The 21,875-nt window shown below is 42.0% G+C and overlaps 1 protein-coding gene across 4 annotated transcripts in view; it reads left to right on the forward strand.

Moving 5' to 3' along the window:
* LOC144770403 (sacsin-like) overlaps window positions 1–21,567 on the forward strand; it is a 210,032-nt gene extending 188,465 nt beyond the window's left edge. For all 4 annotated transcript variants that reach the window (XM_078654908.1, XM_078654907.1, XM_078654909.1 and 1 more), the window contains exon 8: window positions 8,406–21,567. In XM_078654908.1, coding sequence (XP_078511034.1) covers window positions 8,406–19,399 — 10,994 coding nt within the window. In that variant the 3' untranslated portion in view covers window positions 19,400–21,567. The remainder of the gene's footprint in view (window positions 1–8,405) is intronic.
* Window positions 21,568–21,875: the final 308 nt, after the last annotated feature.

A 21,875-nucleotide genomic window follows, 5' to 3' on the forward strand; every position in this document is an offset into this window, starting at 1 on the left:
CTTCCTTAGCTTAAACTCATTCTTCTCTCTTTCCGACACAGTCCTTCACACTCCTTCAAACAAGCTAGTAATTCAGATTGAAATTGAAAGGAGGTGGTAACTTATTCCAAACATTGCCATCACTGAACTTGACTGTGAGTGGAATGGAAAATCTTGAGAACCCTTTAGGGCCTTGACCACAAATCCTCTTGCCACGAGCCAATTCCCAAGATGCCAGTCAATAATAGTTTTTTCAATCACTTAATCTCTTGCTTCCTAACTCAAACTCTTTGTTTCCCCACATCTTTACTTTGGGAAGCCCTTGGTTTCCGCCCCCTCATGACCAGTATTGGTAGAAGGTGTGGTGCGATACACACACACCAATTTTTCTGACATCTTCTCGCCTATGAATACCACTACACAATACTAACTGGATACCTTCTTTCAAAACCCTGTTTAACCTCCCGACTAAACCATTATTCTGGGGGTAATAAACAGACAAACTAATGTGTTCCACACCTTTTAGAATCCAAAAATGATCACCAGGCATGTGACACAAGTTGAACTTTATTATCCATTAAAATGGTTTTGGGAATTCCCTCCCTAACCCATACTGTGGTTGGAAAATCAATGACCACATCAGATGTAAGATGGTGAGTAAATGTCACCTCTGGCCATCGAGAAAAATATCTACCACCACCAAGGCATGCATGAGACCAGCACCAAGGACACTGTATGGACCAAATATATCAAGTAGAATTTTTTGCCATGGGGCATCTATCTTTTCAGTTATCCTCCTAATGTATAAGACAGTTCTCTATGACTTATCACTCCATGCATATGTAATGGAATCCCTTATGCTCTGCTCAATATTGCGATCCAACTAAGGCCTCTGCCCTTTATATGCTGTTTGGTAGCACTCATGCCTACAGGACCTTTGTGGGCTAAATCTACTATCGTTAATCTCCATGCCTCTGGCACAACTAGTAAATCTTTCCTTAACATTACCTCACTAGAACAAGACAACTTCATGTCCAGAGAAGCCTCTACATGGTCAGATAATTTATCTTTCTTGAGCCAACCCTCTGTTAGGTATTTTCTACTTCCTGCAGCTCCACATCCCCTTGCATTTCTTCTACCTACTCCATATGGGAAATACTCTCATCAGTTTTACTGCAAACACTGGCAACTAATATATCACCCTCCATCTCGTCTTCCTGCACATCATGCACTGCTAATCACAATAGACTTTTTTTTCCCAGGAACATATTGGAGAGAAAAATTGTACTCCAATAATCTCAAAATCCACCATGCAATTCTTCCAGAAACACTACCTGACCCTTGCTTGGTAAACACATCCATCAACGGACTGTGATCAGTGTGCACAGTTCATCTGGGTCCCCATACAAACTTGATGATATAGCTTCTGCCCCACCAACACGCTAAAGACTCTTTTTCAATCGTGGAATATTTATTCTCTGCATCTCTCAATGAACAAAGGGCTTGGGATTAAACCTGTATGCCCCTTCAGGTGAAATTAAAGATGTTAGGTGCCTGAAATCTGGATGTACGATAATCTAAGGTCGAAAAGATCATTGCCAACTCATATTGCAGAACGCAAAGCATGCAAATCCATGCCCTAGCGAATATCCCCACTAGCTCGCTTTGCTCTCACTATTGGAGCCAGCCTTCTGACGATTCTATTTCCTCTATGATATCACCCGATTTGTAACGCCTTCTTCAAGGAGTCTCTCAAAACATAGGAAATACTCCTCACTTTGTTTGTGCATTACTTTTCAACATTATATTATGGATGAACCCTTTCAAGATACCCAGGTCATCACTGAATACCTGTGAAAAGTCACTCTCCCCAAGATTTACCAGCTGCTTTTCTTATTTCTGACTTTGCCCCCAACACCGAGTCAGGATGATTGGGATCAAGATGCATCAACAAATCTTTTTGCTGCAGCCATCCCAACAAACAGGACCCATCTCTGGCAAAATGTACTTATGAGACTGTCATAACCCTTGAAACTCTAAGGTTGCATTTATATACCCTGCCAAATCTATTGTTTATTTTAATAAGCCACTAATCTATTGTGTGTTTAGGAAATTTAGATAAATACTCTTCACCAGGCACCTGAGTCCGCCATTACTTGCACTTTCACCCCATTAGCCATGATCTCACAGAAGGGATTACTCTCATTAATTTTTCGTATGTCCCATACTTGAAGGATGAAATTCTTTGCATCCCGATCGTTCGCAATGCAATTTGTCAAACTTCTGGTCCTCCCATGCTTGCTGGTAGATCTTGAACTTTTCTGCAGTTGACTTTTTGTACCTCTTGATCCCGTTGCATGTTGTGTAAAGAAAAAAATAATAATAGTAAACCTGTAGTTGCAAGACGTCTCCACACAGCCACAAAGTTCTCTACAAATTTTCCTGGAGTCTGGCTTCTTTTCATGAACTTAAACCTTTCTACAACCTCATTTCTTCTTTAGCCAAAATGTAGGTGAAGCGGTTTTAGTGCTGTGTTCATATTCATCAATGTCATATCTGTGTTTCAAAACGAGATGTCTTATGCACCTAGATAATGTTTTAATAGTGCCAGATTGAAGCTGTATATTGTCTCCACCAGTCACTTCAACATATGCCTCAAGGCCTTCATTCCATCCCTCCCATCTAAGAGTGGGTTCTCCTGTAGTACCCAGGAATGGTGTTGGTGCAGTAATTCCTTCCATATTACAAATAGGAAACGTGGTGGTGCCCTCAAAGTCAAAATCAACGGATAAGGTTGCAAAGCAAAACTCTCTAAATCACACTAAATTTAGGTGCTCCACCACTATTACCCTTTGCGCACTTCTTAGATTTCCATTACATTTTTTTAAGGTTATTTTTTAATTTTTTTGCACCACCATTTGCCATCATCCGTTGGCTGAGCAGAGGTTGGAACTTGCGTCTTCTCAGGACAGAGTAAGCAATCTGTGTTACCTTGGAGACGCATTGCTGTCACAGGAACCAGTCCGCTTAAAGTGGGTTTGGCAAAAAATTTCCAATCTGCAGTATTTTCTTGATACACAAGCAGCTCATGCACTGTTGTCTCGTGCCATGAGGCCCCCTTGTTTCCACTTTCAAATGGACCTCAGAGAAGTATCAACATGAATGTGTGACAGTATTCCACATGCTGGAATCAAGCTGTACCTTTACAGCACGGTCAATAGAACAAATGCGTATTTGGTACGCTTTCGTTCAGCAGGCAAGTCGTTATAAGACTTTAAATCCAACACCATTCCACCAATGTGCCCCCCTAAGGCAAGTTGTTATAGTGACTTACCTGCTGAACAAATGCGTACTAAAGATGCGTTGGTTCTTTTGCTGGTGCTGTAAAGGCACATCGGTATTCCGGCTTCGGTCTGAAGGACGTTTCCCATCAACATACCCCACAAATCAGGCACTCACCAGGAAGGCTCCTGCTCTGACAATAGCTGGCTGCAGATGTCTCCTTCGGTCGCGCTGGCACCACTTGGGATCATTACACACCAACTGCCAATAACCAGAACAGGACAGACCCGGCACACTCTTCCTAATCCATATGGCTCCTCGACACCAGTGAAAAAAAGACAGACTTCTTTATAACAAGCAGTGGCATAGCCAATAGGTCTCTCCTTTGGGACCGTATAAGTATTTAGCCATGCAGCACACTGTTATTTATTTTTTTATTTACATATTAGGCACCTTTATGAAATCACTTTAGATTGTTGTGAAGCATTTTAGAATCAAGCGTAATTTACCGATTCATGCCCTTATATAGGTACAATTCACATTGCCCTTATATAGGCATAGAAATCCTGCCCATATTTAGACATAACCCATCCAGTCCAAATACAGGCATGGCTACTTCCACTAGTTCCGAAAAGCCACAACGATTTCTTGGAAAACTCTGCTTCAGCAGTCAGAGACATCCCCTTGCTTGAATATTGATTTGTCCTAGAAATGGTGGCGTTTTCAAAGAACTACCATTCCCTTGGGGTTCTTTGGTGATGTTTTTATGTCCGACTTTACGTCAAACTAGGCACTTTCAAGGTATAAATATGCCTACACTTGCCCTAGCAAGCACACGGTGGTTCGGAGCAGCTCGACTAGCTACTTGCCCGACGCAGCTAGCTATAGCAAGTGCCGAAGGAAGCGGACCTTCCAGCTGACACACTGACAGAGAGGCTGCCTTTCTCTCTTGGAGAATCCAGCTCCAGTGTTTCCAAGCTCCCCTCGCGGGGTGTTGGGAAACCGCGTCCCGAGACAGAGCTACCAGACCTCCTTCATTCTAAAACCAAGGTACAGAGTTGATTAGACCCTGAGAGAGCTCTTGGTTAAATTCTTGGCGAAAACGGACTAAACCTATGCTACACCTCACTTACTTCTTCCCTCGTACTAAACTTAGGTTAGGTACATTTGGGGTAGGCGTATTTTAGAAGCACCAGCTGAGTACTTTTTAGCCTTTGTTATTTATGTACGTATTTACCTATGGTCTAGGAGCCATACAATGCTTTTACAGTATTATTTTATAATACTCTTCTTAATGTACGCATTATACTTTGCAACCAGTATTACGATTGTAGCAGTTCACTTTACGTGCATGAGAAAGAAGACCGTTCAATAAATCTTTTATTGAAAACGCCCGTCTCTCTATTTTTCTGCACCTCTGAAGAAACGAAGCATGCACGAATGACTGGGGTAAAATATCTATCTATCTATTGTTTCCATGACTCTGAAGATCAGTTTTATTCTTGGGGAAACAAAGTTGTAATGTTTATGCGTTTGTCAGAAACTAATCCCTTCTTGTGTATTCGAGAAAGTTTCTAGTGATCTCTGAGCTCACAATTAAGTCTAATATATTTGATAGAGACCTACTCGACCTAAGTCCTACGTCAAATCTATAGGATATATTATTCCAATGCGCAGAGCCTATTGGGAATATAGGAACTACACTACAAGATGTAGATGAAAAGGGTAAAACAAAAGACAAGAAAGCGGCGGGTTAAGCACCAATTTTTTTCACTGTGCTTTTCCAAGTGACAGATCATGAAATGCAACTAACAGAGACAGCTTCTAGTTAAATTATCGACCGGGATTGTCTAAGGCCTTAAAACGTAGTGATGAACAAAGCCGCTGCTATTATAGGCCACAGAACCAGACCCCAGGTGCCGATGTTCACACTGCCACACCCCATAGAACCCGGCCGGCGAGATTTCTTTTTTTAATTTTTAATTTTGCTTTGGATGCATTGGTACTATGGTATCTTTGTTCCATACTTGCTTATTTTTGTGCATACCAGCCCATAAACTAGCCAGGGGGTTGGGGGGATGGGGTGGGGGTGGAATTATAAAAAGCCTCCTGCTTTTAATTAGGCCCATCGCAAAATGAAATTTTTTAATTCTTCGAACTCAAGAGATGCTATTATAATTGCAGCTTGAGCCGGAGAGAAGTACAAAAGGAGGCAAAATACAGAAATAACGGTTCATTTTACCTAACACATGGTTTTCTTTTTATGCAACTCTTACTTGAAACTGTATTATTTGTGAAAAAATAAGTAGCTGCCATAGGCTATGCTCCCTGTTTAAGATGGAAATAGCGTTAATGAAGGCAGAAGGAATTATTGAGCACATAAGCTGTCTTTAAAAAAATAAAAAATAAACAGTTGAAAGCACTTTGACTGTGTTTTCGGTTTCTCTTGTAATATCTCTCTGACTGAAGCTTTGAACGTTTACAGATGCAGGGGGTAGCACCGCTTGGAAAATAAAGTTTCACTACAACACAAATAATTGGACCTATTAGGGAAAGACTCAAAGAGGAAAAGATTCTGGAAACCCCTGCAAGTTTGGGGGGCTGGTGCCTGTGGGGTGTCGCGGGGAGTGAGGGGTAATGATATATGAAATAATAAATATACATCTGCCCAATGATTACACTTCTAAAACTCTCTAGTCTGGCTGCAGGGTCCCCAGTCTGTACTTAAGACCGCTGCTGGTGTGAAACAAACACCCTGAGAGAGAGAGATATAGCAGGGAAGGAAATGTTTGTCGGATTTCCTTAGAAGGTTGGTCTCACTTTCGTAAAAGGGCCGAAGTGATGGACATTAGACCTTGAGGTGAATGAGGACTAAAGAAATGTAAAAAAAACACAAATAGCAAAGCAATCTCATTTGACCTTTCTGTTTGGATAGGTTCTTGGGAATGCAACATACTATCCGTGGTTCACATGAAAGAACAATAGCAACATTTTCGAGTGGCTTCACACAAACCCTGACCAGTGCGGAGAGCCTACTACAATACATTATATGATAGCATAACCTGCCAACCACGTTGCTGAGAGCACAGCTTTCAAACACATGCACTGATTTGCAAAGCTTCAAATCCCTTATTAAAGAGGTGGAGGGCATACTTCTGAAAGGCTGGTCCATTGCTGCATTACCAGCACTCAGTAGTGGTTCCTAGAGGGAGAGCTGCTGGGCGTTGGGGCGGGGGAGGGGCAGGGTTGGGGGTAGTTATTTCCGGCATACGGCCGAACGGAGGTAAGTACATAAATAAATGAAAAAAACAAATTACATTGCGCGCGCTGCATCTCCATATGGCGTTGCAGCGTGCGCAATATAATTAGTTTTATTTATTTATGTAGAGTGTGCCAAATAAACCATAAATGAGCCAAGGAGTAGTGGGACATGTAAAAGGGGCAGTAGCCATGAAAGCGAAAAACACTCAAAGGTAGGACAAATAGCCTCGTTTTACCAATGAAAAGAAAGGAATTTTAAAAGTCACACGAAGGAACTAATGAAAAGCAATGGGCATGATGAAAGCCCATAGAGTGAAATACAGCATATCTCCAAAACAGCATTGCACTCTGCCTAGGCTCAACTTAAAATAGGAAGGCTCTTTATTAAAAGTAGATTTTAGGAGGCAGCTTATCACACAACCATTGTTTATCAAACCTCCTCCACACACCCACACACCCACGCTGAACGCTCCCACTATTCTCATGCAGAGGGAGCAATATAGCGCTACTATTGGCTACCGATTAGACGGCAAATTATTAAATTAAAAAATTGCTGCCTAATTTTTAAAGCATGAAAGGGATTAGCCCCAGATTGTTTGAGATCGACTACTCAGATATGTTCCTGGGAGAACTCTCTGTTCTGCCTCTGCCAATTTCTTGGCGGTGTCCAGATTTAGGAAAATAAGGACTGGGGTGGAGGGGAATAGTGGGTAGGGATGCAGATTCTTTACTTTAGTGCCATAGGAATACAATGGTCCCCCATTGGAGATTCATTCTTTCACTGAATTGGCAACATCCAGGAAAGCTTTTAAGACCTGACATTTTAAGCAGGGTTTTGATAATTAGATACATTTTTAACTCCGTGCTCCTCTTGACTTGATAACACTATTATCCCTTGAGTGTACCTTGCTCTTTATATTTGGTCTATAACATAACATATTTGGGGACTCAGAACACATAGGGTTGGAATGTGCAAAAGATAGGTTAAATGTAGCATCTGACAAAACTAACATCTCAAAAGATACCATGCAATACTACATGGAAACACTAGGCTCAATTGATGTCTGGAGAGACACACCCAAATGACCATACATACACTTACTATTATGCAGTACATAACTCCCTTTTGAAGATAGACGTCTACCTTTGCTCCAGACAGTTGATGAACTGGATGGTAGAGATGACTTATTTGCCTTATGCACTGTTGTATTAGTCACCAGCATTGTTGCATAATGCTATTGCAAAGACTAAAAGGGAAAATTAGTGAAGGTAGCATACTGAGACACCCATGCGTATACTTCTTAAACATATTTGGGAACTGTGTCTCCCTTTGTCACTCAGTGGGTAGCCTCAAAGCATGTATAAGATGGCAGCTATATCCAAACAATAAGGAATGCAGAAAGCGCTAAGGGACCAATTAGACAAGTAGGAGAAAATTGCAACACCTGAATAAGAAATACAGGTCTATTGTAACACTGCTGAAAGGAAGGTACTCGTGAGGGAAAGGATAGAAGTATTCAATGAGACCGCAGATAGAGAGATGGAATTTTCTGGCAAATATGCACAGGCCAGTAAATATTTTGAGGGGGGAATAACCCAGCTGTACGCCTGACTGGATGCTCAAAGACCAGGTAAATAAACATAGTGACTACACCAATATGGCCAAGGGTAACAACAACATATACAGAATAAATTTCATCTACAAGTATTATGACTTCCTTTGTTAAATTCCTTCCTTCCCCCAACAAGGCTGTGCATGCTTTCAAGCCTTAAAATCATGTGTTTCTATATTTGTGAACTGTTCTAGCTCACAGAATCACTTGATGTTCACAACGATGTTAGTTAGGACTATTCGCTTACAAACTATCTTTTGTCTTCTGCAGAGATCTTCAGAAATCTTGTGTGCCTGGATAAGAAGGTGATCGAGAAGAACTTACTCAAGGCCTTACCAGCAAGCTGGACGAGTGGATTGGATGAGGTGTCCTGGCACACGGATGAATCGCTACAGCCTCCTAGAGAATGGCTACATGTATTTTGGAACTTTCTTCAGCAGGATGCTGATGTCTTATCACCATTTGAAGGGTATCCCCTGGTGCCCATGAGCCCAGTGGATCATGGGGCCCAGACATTCAAGCTGGTAAGGCTGAGGCAGAAATCTTGTCTTCTCGTCCTAAACAAAGATGGACCCAGCCTGACAGAAAATATGGTTAATATATTAGAAACAATTGGCTGCACAGTAATACGCCAATGGGACTCACAAGTTTGGCACAAGAATCTATCGGACTATGTTCTTGCACCCACATCCAACAATATCCTAAAGGCCTGTTCAAATATAGGTGTGGCCACAGTAATCCGAAAACTGACAGCAATGACAGTGGAACAGAAGCTAATGTTCAGTGACTTACTCTCACTGGCAACCAGTTTGAGCATTGAAGAGTGCAAAGTCATGTCTCAGTTGCCCATCTTTACCAAGATGCGCTCCCTGCAGTCCACGGGGTCGGACCTGGTTCCAGCAAGTAATGCCCAAGCTGTAGATAAATGCACTGTCCCAGCTATTCCCAGTGACCTTGTGCTGCCAGAAACACTGCTTTCCTGCAGAAGTGAAAATGATCGGCGGCTACTGCAGCAGATTAGGGTACCCTTCTTGAGCGCGGCTGATGTTGCTATACGGTCTGCTGTGGCAATAAAAAACGGACAGTATGTCCATCACAGAAGTGAAGCAGAAGGCATCATGCTGTGGATCCTGAGAAATGGTGATGTACTGTTCAGTCAGAGTAATGAGCTCAGGAAAATTTGTGAAAGCCTGCCCTTCATACCTTGTAATGGGGAGATGGTCAAGCCGTCTGCTCTTTTTGACCCTGAAATTGTAACATTTCAGGATTTATTTGAGTCCTGTAGGTTTCCTCCTAGCAGCTTTCAGGAATCACTAACATTGAAGTCTCTGAGAGTTCTTGGGCTGAAAGATACTATTCAGGACATCTCCCTGGGAGATGTTCTACAGATTGCAGATGAGCTAAACAGAAACCAGGGTATAAAAGATCTTTGGGTTCTAGAGAGGAAGGCAAGAGCACTTGTCAAAGTTTGCAATGATACCCAGGTGCTCGCACGCTCTGATATCAAAAATATGCAGTCCTTGTGTAGCATGGCGTGGGTACCGTGGCTTGCTTCTGATGCTAAGGTAACATTTTGCAAACCTATAGACATGAGAAATAAGAAGCACTCTTCTCTTGTGGAGTTCTCTATGCCCATCACTGATGAATTCAATGAACAAGCAAGTACTAGTCTTGCCTTGAATGAATCACCACCTCCCAAGAAAGTAATAGAAAACCTCACAGCCCTTAGCCTTCATTACCAGACAGTAGATTACTACTCATTGGTCATGAAATTGCACAATATTTACAGGCATTTGCAAGACAAAGTAGGTGAGTTCCGGAACATGTTGGACAGTATGAGGATCTGGAATGGTGCTGGCTTTTCTGCCCCATCTGAGATCCTTATGTCCTATCCAGAAGACTTAGATCTGAGCTCCCAGATCAAGAAGGTGTCCCATGATTTCCTGATCTACAAAAAGCTCTTCCTGCAGTGTGGAGTTCGTGAGACCATGACCGACGGTGAGATGACTAGTATGCTTCAGAAAATTATGAAGGACATACAGGTCAGGAGTTCAGGTTGTGGCACCAATGTTGAATTAAAACTTGTTATATCTGTTTTGGACTGGATGAAGAGAAGAGGCCTTCACGGTGCAGACGACCTTCCTATTCCAGTGCATTCAGGGAGAGGAGTTTTCACCTTAAGGCCCTTGTCTACTGTCTTGTTCTGTGATATGCCGAAGGAACATCTGAATGACCTTGGACATGACCTGGACTATAACATTGTTCATGAAGATATCACATTGACCACAGCCGCCTTTCTTAAAGTCCCATTACTCAGCACCAAGATACTAAAGCCAGAGTATTTTGAACCCTGGGGACCCTCTGAACCGATCACACTCAGAATAAAGAACATCCTCAGAGAATACAGCGAAGAGGTGGATCTTTTCAAGGAGATGATACAGAACGCTGACGATGCAGGTGCCACTATCTGTAAGTTCTTAGTGGACATGAGACAAAATCTTTTGTTTCGAAACAGTCTCATAGACCCAGAAATGGCATCTTGCCATGGGCCTGCGTTGTGGTCATATAATAACAGCAAGTTCAGTAATGACGACTTCTGTAATATCACCCGGGTTGGAGCAGCTACTAAAGAGCTCCAGGTTGAGAAGATTGGAAAATTTGGACTTGGTTTCAATACAGTGTATCGTGTAACCGATGTGCCATCTATACTCAGTGGTAGTAGTATACTTATGTTTGATCCCAATGCAAATCATCTCACGAAACACATTCAAAATGAAGCTAATCCTGGTATCAAACTAAACCTCCAGAAGCACCCTCAAGTACTTCAGTTATTTTCTGATCAGTTTCACCCATATGAGAATGTTTTTGGCTGCGATCTGAAGGGAACACTCGACTACAACGGAACACTTATTCGTTTGCCTTTCAGAACAGAGGAAGATGCAAAAAGCTCAAAGATTTGTGATCAAAGATTTGGTGAACAAGAGATTAAAGTACTTGTAAATATATTTCAAGAGTCTTCCCAAAACCTCATAATCTTCCTAAAAGGAGTGCAGGACATAAGTCTTGGATTTCTTCCTCCTGAATTATTATCACCTCATGACACTATTTTGCAGCTGGAACTATGCAGGGAGCAGGCTCAGAAGTTGAGCATTACTGATGACTTCTTACTTCAGAATGAGCAGAAGGCTATCTCAGCTGTACTGCCCAAAAACAATGTTGTTGATGTCACTGAATCTACAATCATCAGTGTCACAACGATGCAAAAGTCAAGAACTTATGAAAAACATTATCTACTGCACTCCAGCTTCGGCATTGGGGAGTCTTTAAAAACATTTCAACAGAACAGGCAGAATAAAATCAGGTTTTCGCTCCCAGTGGCCGGGCTAGCCCTGCCATTAAAAAGGAACATAGACACTGGGAAATGGACACCTGATTTGGATGACTTTATTGGCCAGGTTTTCTGTTTTCTGCCTCTTTCAATTTTCTCTGGTCTCCCATTTCACCTGAATGGAGCCTTTGCTGTCATGTCCAACAGGAAAAGCTTATGGGACACAACTGAAAAGGGTGAGTGGAACAGGAAGCTTCTTTGTGATGCAGTTCTGGTGGCTTGGGCAAGAGCTCTAGCCCAGCTCCAGAACATGTGTCAGAATGGTTTATTAGAAGGCTACAACTACTACACATTTTGGCCTGATATTAGAAAAATTAAATCCTTAATTGTTGCAGCTGTCGAAGCTTTCTACAGAGCAGTAGCCCAGGGGCTTGATTGTGGGTTTCTTGCAGTGTTTAACAATGGGAATGAATGGTGCACGATTGAGCATGCATGTTTCTTAAGCTCCGAAATTGTGGAAAACAGGTACATTGGTGCGACTGCAACACAGGTATTCTCTGAAATGCTCCCCAAACCATTTGTGGCTATCTCGCTGCCAGAGTGGGTCAAATATGGTTTCATTGCAAGTGGTTGTGGTGAAGCCTTGCTTAGAAATACTTACAACTGGGAAAGGTTTTACAGAGAGATTATATTCAACAACTTGGGCGATGTAGCCTTAGAAGCAAGGGATGCCCTCATTACACATGCCATTGATATGAACAATAAGGAACTAGATCGATTGCTAATGTCTGTCCCCTGCATTCCATCGATCCCTTATGGAACCCTACAGATCATTGGCAATCTAGTTCACCCAGAGGGTAAAGTAGCTTCCCTGTTTGGGAAGGAAGATGGACGCTTTCCTCAGGGAACACCTGAAACCTATCTGAAACTTGAACGGTTGTCCCGCCTTGAACTTCTCGGAATGTTAAAAGACCGCCTCCCCATGATGCAATTGATGGAGCGAGCCCGAAACCTCTCAGCAGTCTGGAAGCATGATAGACAAAAGGCATGCAGACACGTACACCATATACTGGAGCTGCTCCGGGACCTTGTAGCACAAACCTCTAGTAACACTGACCACGTTCTATTTAAGAACATTGCCTTTCTTCCTGCTATTCTTCCACCTTGCAGCAATATGCAGAATGTGGCTGATATTGTACTCAAGAAGCCCATGGAGATTTTCCATTACAAGCATTTCAGTTTGGTTAACCTTAGCGAACCAGTCCTTAGTAAAAAACATGTTGGGAAGGATTTTAAATTCTGTAAAGAGATCATGGAGTTTTTGGGACTGAACAGTCTTCCATCAATTCAGACAGTGATGTTGCAGCTAGCAAAAGTTCCTAGAATGTCAAATGAATTGTCAAAACAAGAACTTTCAGAGATTGCCAGAAAGTGCTATACCTATTTGAATAAAGCCATAAGGGATGAGCCAGGGATAATGAATGAGATTAAAACTAGAGCTTTTGACTTTCCCTTTGTTCTTATAGATCATCAGTTTGTACATTTGAGTTCAGTTGCAGGCAGTATATCATTTGAAGCAGCTCCCTACCTGTATCAGTTGCCCAAGGAATATCATAAATTTGATCTATTGTGGAAGTGTCTAGGCGTCCGAGACAGTTTTACAGTTGAAGACTACATTGCTGTTCTTCAGAGCATTGCTAGAGAGCATCAAGGAAATCCGTTACCTAAAAAGGAATTCCATTTAACAATGAAACTCATCAATGTGATATTTGAAAGAACAAGAGATGAAACTGCTGTTAGTTGCGATCATCAAACGCAGTACATGCTCCTTCCAGATCAAGATGGAATCTTGCGCCCTGCAGACAGGCTTCACTACAACGACACTCCTTGGTTACCTTGTGAGAAAGATATGCTCTTCTGTCATGAGTTGATCCCTCGGTCTGTGGCATTGCGGTTCAAGGTACTGACAAAAATTCACAAAACTCTGCAGAACCTGAAAATTTCTGAGTTGTCCCGCTGGGTGTCAGACTTTGGGGCCAAAGAAGACCTTACAAGGCGTATCAGGAATATTATCAGTGAATACTCCTCCAGAACCGATATTCTTAAGGAGCTTATTCAGAATGCAGATGACTCTGGTGCCACAGAGATCCATTTTGTATGGGACAGGCGGACACATCCTACGTTACGTACTTTTGGGGAAGAGTGGAACCCCTTACAAGGCCCAGCCCTTTGTATCTATAACAATAAAGTCTTTACTAATGAAGATATTGAAGGGATTCAACAACTAGGCAAAGGTGGGAAAGGTGATCGACTAGACAAGACTGGGAAGTATGGGCTTGGGTTTAATGCTGTCTATCACTTGACAGACTGCCCATCTTTTGTGACGGGTGACAGTACATTGTGTATATTTGACCCCAACCTTCTGTTCTTGAATACTTCACATCATAGCTCTCCTGGTGCAAAGATGACTGTCAACTCAGAGTTTAAAAATACATTTCAGGATGTGTATGATACTTTCCTTCCTGCCAAGTTTAATCTGGAACAGGGGACGCTCTTTCGCCTGCCACTAAGGACAGCTGAGATTGTACATAAATCTGAAATCTCAGATCAGACGGTATCTACTCGTGACATCGAGGCACTATGGGGGGAACTGAAGAAGAATGCAAGCAACTTTATACTTTTTCTAAATAACATTCAGAGCATCAAATTCTCAAAAATTACACAGGAAGATGATCGGCTAAAGAACATTATTTCACTTGATGCAAAACTTAGCAGTATTAATGAGCAGCACCATATGGATTTCCAGAAGAAATTCAATGAGCTTGCAGAGGCAGAATTTACCATGCCTGAGACCTCAGCACACCAGGTGTTTTACACTGTGGACATACATTGTAGCTGGTCTCAATTAGCTGCTAAATGGGTTGTAGCCAAGCAGATTGGAGTCAATGATGATGATAAATTGGCTGATATTCGTAGAGTCTGTGAGAGCTTGAAGTCCTACCGTATAGCACATGGGGCTGTGGCCGCATGCATTAATGACTTAGTACCAGGTAGGACATTTTGCACTCTACCGCTACCAGTGGAGACAGGCCTGCCTGTTCATATTAATGGAAGTTTCATATTGGACTCAGCCCGTAGGGACATCTGCGGAGAAGATGGTGGGAGTGCAAAAACAGAATGGAACTTTCTGATCCTAACGCATCTTCTTGCCCCACTGTATTGTGACCTCCTGGAACACTTGTGTAAATCATCATTTTTCAAAAACACAGCAGGACATTTGAGGTTTAAAAACTTTCAAGAATGTGAATCTTCTCTTAATGCAAAACTGTTACGTTTTTTCCCCCGCATGTCTGAGAAAACCCCCCCACTGTTGCAGAATATGGTTCATCGCGTGTACTGTACAATCTTTGAAAAGCAAAGTACTCTCATTCCTGTCTATAAGAAGGAAATTAAACAAACTCACACATTTACAGAATATATTGTGATTGTTGAATGGGCTGGTGTCAATCAAGTGATAACAGAAGAACCCCACTTTATTTTAGGAAAGCTGGATGCAGAATTGGAATATGCTCTTCAGAACATACACATGAAAGTAGTGCTTCCCTTTGAGTCTCTCCAGAGCATCTTTGAGGAGTTTAAAAAGGCGCAGGTACTAGTTATAGATCTGCATCCTGAAACAGTCTGCAATTACTTAAAGGTCCAAAGTCTTTACCCAGAAGGGCAGAGCTTACCTCATCCAGTCTCTGACACCCTTCTTCAAAGTGAATCCTGCTGTCGCTCTCTGTTGAACTTTTGTCTTAAGGTTGAAAAGAAAAAGATTGGTGATTGTTTGAATGATCTTCCTCTTCTTGTGACGCTTGATGGAAAACTGAGAAGGTTCTGTGAGGCTGAGCCTAAGTACCTTACTCTATTTTCATTCTTATTTCCAGCACAAAAGCACAATTTTGTCAGCCATGATGCGGTTGATGTTGAGAATGCTCTTTCACTTCTGGAAGCAGGCTTCTTGAAAGATTTCACAATTCAAGAATCAACGTGTTTCATCAAAGACTACCTAGGACTAAGTTTCAAAGTCTCAGCAAAGAATGACATTGCTCACCATGAATTACCTGAAAGTGATGTAGCCTGGATGAAGGATGCCTGGACGTTTTTTGAGACAACGATTTACAAAAACTCTGAAAATATTGAAAGCACCAAATTAATGTTTCAAGAATTGGTTGCTCTTTTAAGTGACTGGGCAATTGTACCTGTGTCTTTTGAATATGAAAATGGCATATTTCTATTGCCTCTTGGTAACCTCAAGATAATTTTCTATGAATTGCTGGATGATGATCTGGCCAAAGGTCTTTCCAAGTTAGGTTTTCCTAAGCTAAGAACATCCATAATTCCTTTTAAAATACGATACCACAGCATCAAACCTTATTTATTACAAACTAATGACTGCTTCTCTGTACTGGAGATGCTATGGGCCAGAAACAACTGCCTCCACTGGAACAAGTTAACTAGCTGGGAGATAAAAACGTTACTGAAATTCCTTGTAGGTGGGTTACCTAAAATCAAAAATAAGTACTGCTTTTTTGACCGACTCCAGTATCTACCCTTGTTTAAAACTATAGATGGAAAGCATCGGTCACTGAATGTCTATCAGAAGAGATACATCCTTGATACAAAGCTCTCAAAGGAACAGAATGATGTCTACAGAGGGCTCTACCAGATAGATTCACAGACCGTTTTTTTACACAATTGCTACCGCCATACAGTTTTGGCTGAGGACATGAACATTCAAACATTTGATGATTTACAATTTCTTATATTTTTTCTACTTCCCCTGCTCCCAAACATGTGTGAAGAGCATCTACTAAAAATTCCAAACCTCCTACTGAATCTAAAGCATCAATATCCTGAAGCATTTGAAGATAAAGAGCAAAACATTTTCTCTTCACTTAGATCTGTCAAGTTCATTAGAGATGGACAAGGAACGCTTCAGCAGGCATCTTTCTATTATGACCCTGACTGTTCAATATTTAAAACTTTTCAGCTGCAGACAAGGTTTATCCCAGAAGATTTCTTCGTTCGGGTAGGACACACATTTAGCAGCATTAAGGAAATCCTGCTTGGTGTTGGCATGAGGCATGAAGTATCTGACCAGGACTTCATTGCATTTGCAACTGAAGTTGAACGAGAAGCACAACGAGGTATCTCAGTGAAATCACTGGAGCCCAAGATAAAAGTATTGTTTTCACACATGCTTCAATTGGAAGTGGACAATCTCACAAAGGACTTCATTAAAAACGTCTCTACTATCAAATTTTTATCCGCTGTTAACATTAATACTGACTTGCAAAAAATACACCCAGCATATGCAAATAATACCCATCTGATTCCTTTTAAAGATTCAATCGTGAATTCATATGAATGTGTTGAAATGCTAGTGTGGACGTCTGCGGCTTTATTGGAAACAAAATATGAGTCCTCAAAGGACAGCAGAATGCCCCGCTTCACTGAGAGTCAAGAAAAGCTACTTAAGTCATTTGGGGTCTTTTTCGACCCACCCCTGGAGTCAGTACTGGATAACATAAAGAATGTGTGTCAAGCACCATTCAAAAACTTTGAACTTGTTCAAAAACGACATCAAGTTCTAGAAGAATCCTATCTTTTTCTCCAAAGACATCTTCCATTTGATCCCACTCCTCTCACAAGTTTACCAGTGATTTTATTGGAAGACAGTACACTGGTGGATCCTAGTCAGGTACTATTTTCATTGCCTGAACACCTTTTCTTTAAGCCGTACCTTTTCAACGTGCCTTCTCAGTTGGGTAGGTACAGGGAGCTGTTCGAGAGTATTGGGGTAGAGGCAGAGCCAAGCGTGTTCCACTATACCAGGGTGCTTGCTACAATCTATGATGAAACCAAAGAGAAGGAATCGCCACACGGCAATCAGAGGACAACTCTTCTTAAAGCCACTGAAAAACTGTTCTTGCTGATAAAACAAAGTTCACCTAACGATGAACTTCAAAGTCTAAAATCCCTTTACCTCCCTGCTTCAGACGGGAGACTCTATGATTCAGCCAAGTTGGTTTATAACAATTGCAATTCCAGGAGGGCCATCAGTTCTCTAGAGGGTTCCTTCAAGTTCCTGGTGCACATTGAGACATGCAGTCTTTTTAATGATCAATATGAAATGGAGAAACTCCTCCAACAGCTTCCAGAGGATATTCAGCCTAAACTGCTCTCACAAGTTACGTCGGAAAACCTTCACTCGTGGATCCCATGCAGTCTTGGTGATGACTGTGAGTTGAAAGAACAATTACATGGCCTTTTCTCATCCAGTATCTTCCAGGAAGCCCTTGTGAGCCTGCTGAGAGCACAAAACAACGGAGAGACATCTGCAGGGCAGGCTGCTAAAGAATGCAAAGCTGTTTTCAGAAAATTAGAGATTATTTGCTGCGAGAAAATACAGACAATTCTTTTTAAAGGTTTGGAGTCTCTACCAGACACATCTTTGTCCAAAGATGTGTTCATCCTGAAGAAATTGGACAGAGAGTGCCAAGTTTATCTGGTGCACAAGAAAGGAACTTCTTTTCATGAAACTGTAAAGATAATAACATCTCTGGCAAAGGAGATTAATGGGTTAATGATGAATGTGCTCAGCTGTGAGTCAACGTTGATCCTTGTTGAAATGCTCTCTTGTAAAAACCCTCAAGACATAAGCAATGTTATGAAAGATCACTCTATTCTGTCAAGAAATTCTGCAAGCCAGACAAGCTTTTCTATGCCAAGTCCAGGTGAGAACATTCCTGGTGAGTGGCATGACTCTCTAGAAATGATCATTGTCAACAAATTTAATGTGGGTGAATTTGTAGGTTACATGGATCCTGATGAAGAAGGTGTCTACGTCTACGCAATCATCCTGGAGAAAGTGGATTCAAGGATTAGTGGTGACACCGAAGTGGAGATGTTCAGGATTGATCTTGGACCGGATCGTATTATGGACGTCAGTGCCCTAGATCTGTATCAGTTCAAGAGATGTCTCATCAGCAAGAACAACTGCAGAGAACTGCTGACGGTGGAGAACCTACAAGACCAAAAGGAAAATCAAGGCAGGTGGTTTGAGAAATCCTTGAAAGATATAAAAAGAGAGATAGATGAGAAACTCCTTGAGATATACAAACTGTCAAAGAAGGAGAAGACACAGTCCATTCGAAGGCTTTATCTTTGGTACCATCCAGACAAGAATATTGGGCAAGAACAGTTAGCTGATGAAGTCTGCAAATATCTTCAGCAGAGAATAAGAGACCTAGAAGATGACAGGAGTTACAATGGCTTGGGCAGAGGCTTCAGCAGTCCGAGCAGAGGTTACAGTAGCTCAAGCCACTCCAGAAATGAATACAAACATCCTAGAGGCTTTCCTAAATTCTGGAGTAGATGGGATGGCGAGGCATCACAGCACCGTCAGCATCATGAAAACTTTACAAGAAGATCTAACTGTGAATATGATTTTTGGGGCTACCATGACAGGCAGCAAAGAAAGCCAAGACTGAGTGAAGTTAGCAGGTGGTTCCGGCAAGCAGAGTGTGATCTCAAAGCTGCTTTCCATGACGTTGACCGTGGCAGTCCTGAATGGGTGCTGTACAAGATTCACCAGGCAATACAGAAAGCTTTGATTGCGGTTCTGTGTAAGAAACCTGGTGGTTTTGATACAGACGCTCCCATCTGTGATTTGGCTTGCAAAATCTCTGCTTTTAGCATCAGTCTTAAGGAAGTACAGGGCATGGTCCTGGAGCTAGAAAGACTTGGAGTGGATAATAAAAAGACACAGTATCCAAATTATCATCAGACACCTGGCATACCTAATGACATCTTCTCAACAGGACAGGAGAAAGCTTTAGAGCTGGCCAGAGATATACTTAACAAAATCAATGAATTTATCCAGCTATGAGAAGTGTTAATGGAGTATTTTATGCTGTCCTTAGGGGGCATTTTGAAATATATTGTCACGTGCATTCTAGCCACAAGTATAGAGTCCTTGTGGGTGCTGCAGCCACAACATCTGTTGCCCCATCACTTTTAGCTTCAGCTAGGTTTCAGGTAGTGTATAACATCCCATTTGTATTCCAGAGTTGCTTGGGGAGTTCCTGTTAACATGCCTGCCTCATTCACCCATTTTCATTGCAGTTCTTTTTCTCCTACAACCCCTTTTACCACCTTTTGCTCTTCAACAGCCTTCCTCTTTGCACATATGCATTAAGAGAATGGCAAGGAGTGGAGTAAACAGGGTTTTTATGGTCCTGCGTTTGACTCTCCACCCCCTGACCCCCCCTAATCCACACCACCCCAAAACCAGAGTGGGAAATGGCAGTGCTAGATCTAGCATAGGGCTAACCAGAGGAAGCAGGTACTGCCCTAGGCTACCGATAGTTGCAGTCCGTGCGCTCCAATTTAGACTTATCAGGATGACCCTAGCTTGCATTTGTTCTCTGCCTGGGTACAAAACCCTAAACTGTACAATGATGTCTGTGTGAAATCTATTTCTGCAGGTTTAGGACTATTTGAAAGAGCAAAGGAATCAAGATTCTTTGATCTTCTCTGAAATACACTAGAAAATATATTCAATGAGGCATTACACTTGTGCCCTCATTTGCTCCATTGCTGGGAGTCTGTTCTTGGAATGAGGCTCAACATGCAAACTAATGTAAATAATTGAGCCTTGAGGAAATTTCTCAATACTATAAGCATTGATGTCCTGCAGCACTGTGACTAGGCAGTGCACAGTGCGTGTGGTGATGTATGTATTGTGACGAATGTGCGCTTGCCTCTAAAAATTTACCCTGAATTTTTTTTCAGGATGTTAATTTCCTTGCTGATCAGCGATGTGCCTCTCTGTTGTCTAAGACCACATGATGTCCGACAGCTCTTCTAGGCTGTTTCAGCTGGAATAAAGGTGCTGGAACCGACAAACGTGCCACAGTTTACAAACATGTAGGTCAGGGTTGATCATTGATGGTGAAGTCCAAAGAGAGTCAATGGTTTTGGGTGGAGGTATCCTTTCGGGCTGTAGTGCTGGGCTGGATTGTGGGGCTTCATGGTTCACAGGCTGTTCATAGATTGTGCTGTCTTAAAGCATTCGGGGAGGGTGACCATTCCCAAAATCTATCTTAAACTTTCCTATAGCCCATTTTGTCCAAGTTTGACACAGAAGAAAAACAAAGGTTCTTCTGTAACCCTGTATTAGACATGGTCATGTTTTTCCTCAACAGTTCACGTTTCTCACCTGGGTGGTGTCAGTCTCTCATTTTCAGAGGGGAAGAGAAAGGGTGGTCTTGATCCCAACTTAAACCAACTCTTTTACAGCTGCTGTCCGTGCCCTCCTCCCTTTACATTCCCTGTCACTGGGTGCATGCTTTGGTCATCAGTAATCCTGGTGGTTGTTTGGACCGGTCAATGGGAAATATTATTAGAACAAGCACTGAAGCAGTTCAAAAAATGAAAAAAAAGTTCAGGCAACTCTGCACTTCCCATTTTACGAGGGTCTTCTCTCTGGGTATTTTCATGACTACATTAATGCACTCCAGGCTATTCGGCCATAATGGTATCCAGGCTGTTGTCATGGGATTTTCTGCATGAAACAGTAACCTCATCACATATTTTTTCAAGATAGACTTTTTGTCTCAAGTTCCTATATGTTTTCACAGGATGAAAAATACGTCTCCAGTAAATGAAAGCAATCTTTGCTTTCTTGTACGACACATTTTATAATCTTATTTTCCATGAAATTGACCTACTGCAATGATGTATTGTAATGAAGTATGTATACCGTGCTTGGCCAGTCTCTGCCTCACGCTCTAAGCTGGTAGATAGGGTTCTGCGGAGCAGGCGAAGAGTGCTGGCATCACAGGGCTCCTGGTCCAGCACACAGTCACAAAAGGGCTCATTTTACATTGTTTCTCTTGAAATGTATGTATTTATTTACTTAAACGAATATTTGTTCTTTCTTGTAATACTTGAATTTGGTGAAATGGGCACAGTTTCAGTTCTTGAAGGTAACACCACTGATGTTTGCTAATGTCATTTGCCCAGTTTCAGAAATAAATAAAATGGAAATTAAAATAAGGACTCTTTTCTGTTCATTTTTCTTGACTCGTGGATGTGCCCTGGTTAGTTCCCCATCATGATAGATTTGTGCAACCTTGTATGTAGGGTGTGGGCTTGTGCTTTAGTCAGAGTGTGGGTCTCTGATGGGCAGTGTATGTGCTGAAGGAAGGAGCAGGAACGTGACTAGGAGAATCCACATGGTTGCTCATGGAACAGTCCATTTAAGTGCTGTGTGCGGTGGTGGACAAGGCACGGAAGAGGCAGAAAGCTCTTGCACCAAACATTTCCGCATCCCCAGCCTCATGGAATTAACACTTTTGAGC

Source organism: Lissotriton helveticus, chromosome 7, assembly GCF_964261635.1.
Source record: "Lissotriton helveticus chromosome 7, aLisHel1.1, whole genome shotgun sequence".
NCBI classification, from domain to species: domain Eukaryota; kingdom Metazoa; phylum Chordata; class Amphibia; order Caudata; family Salamandridae; genus Lissotriton; species Lissotriton helveticus.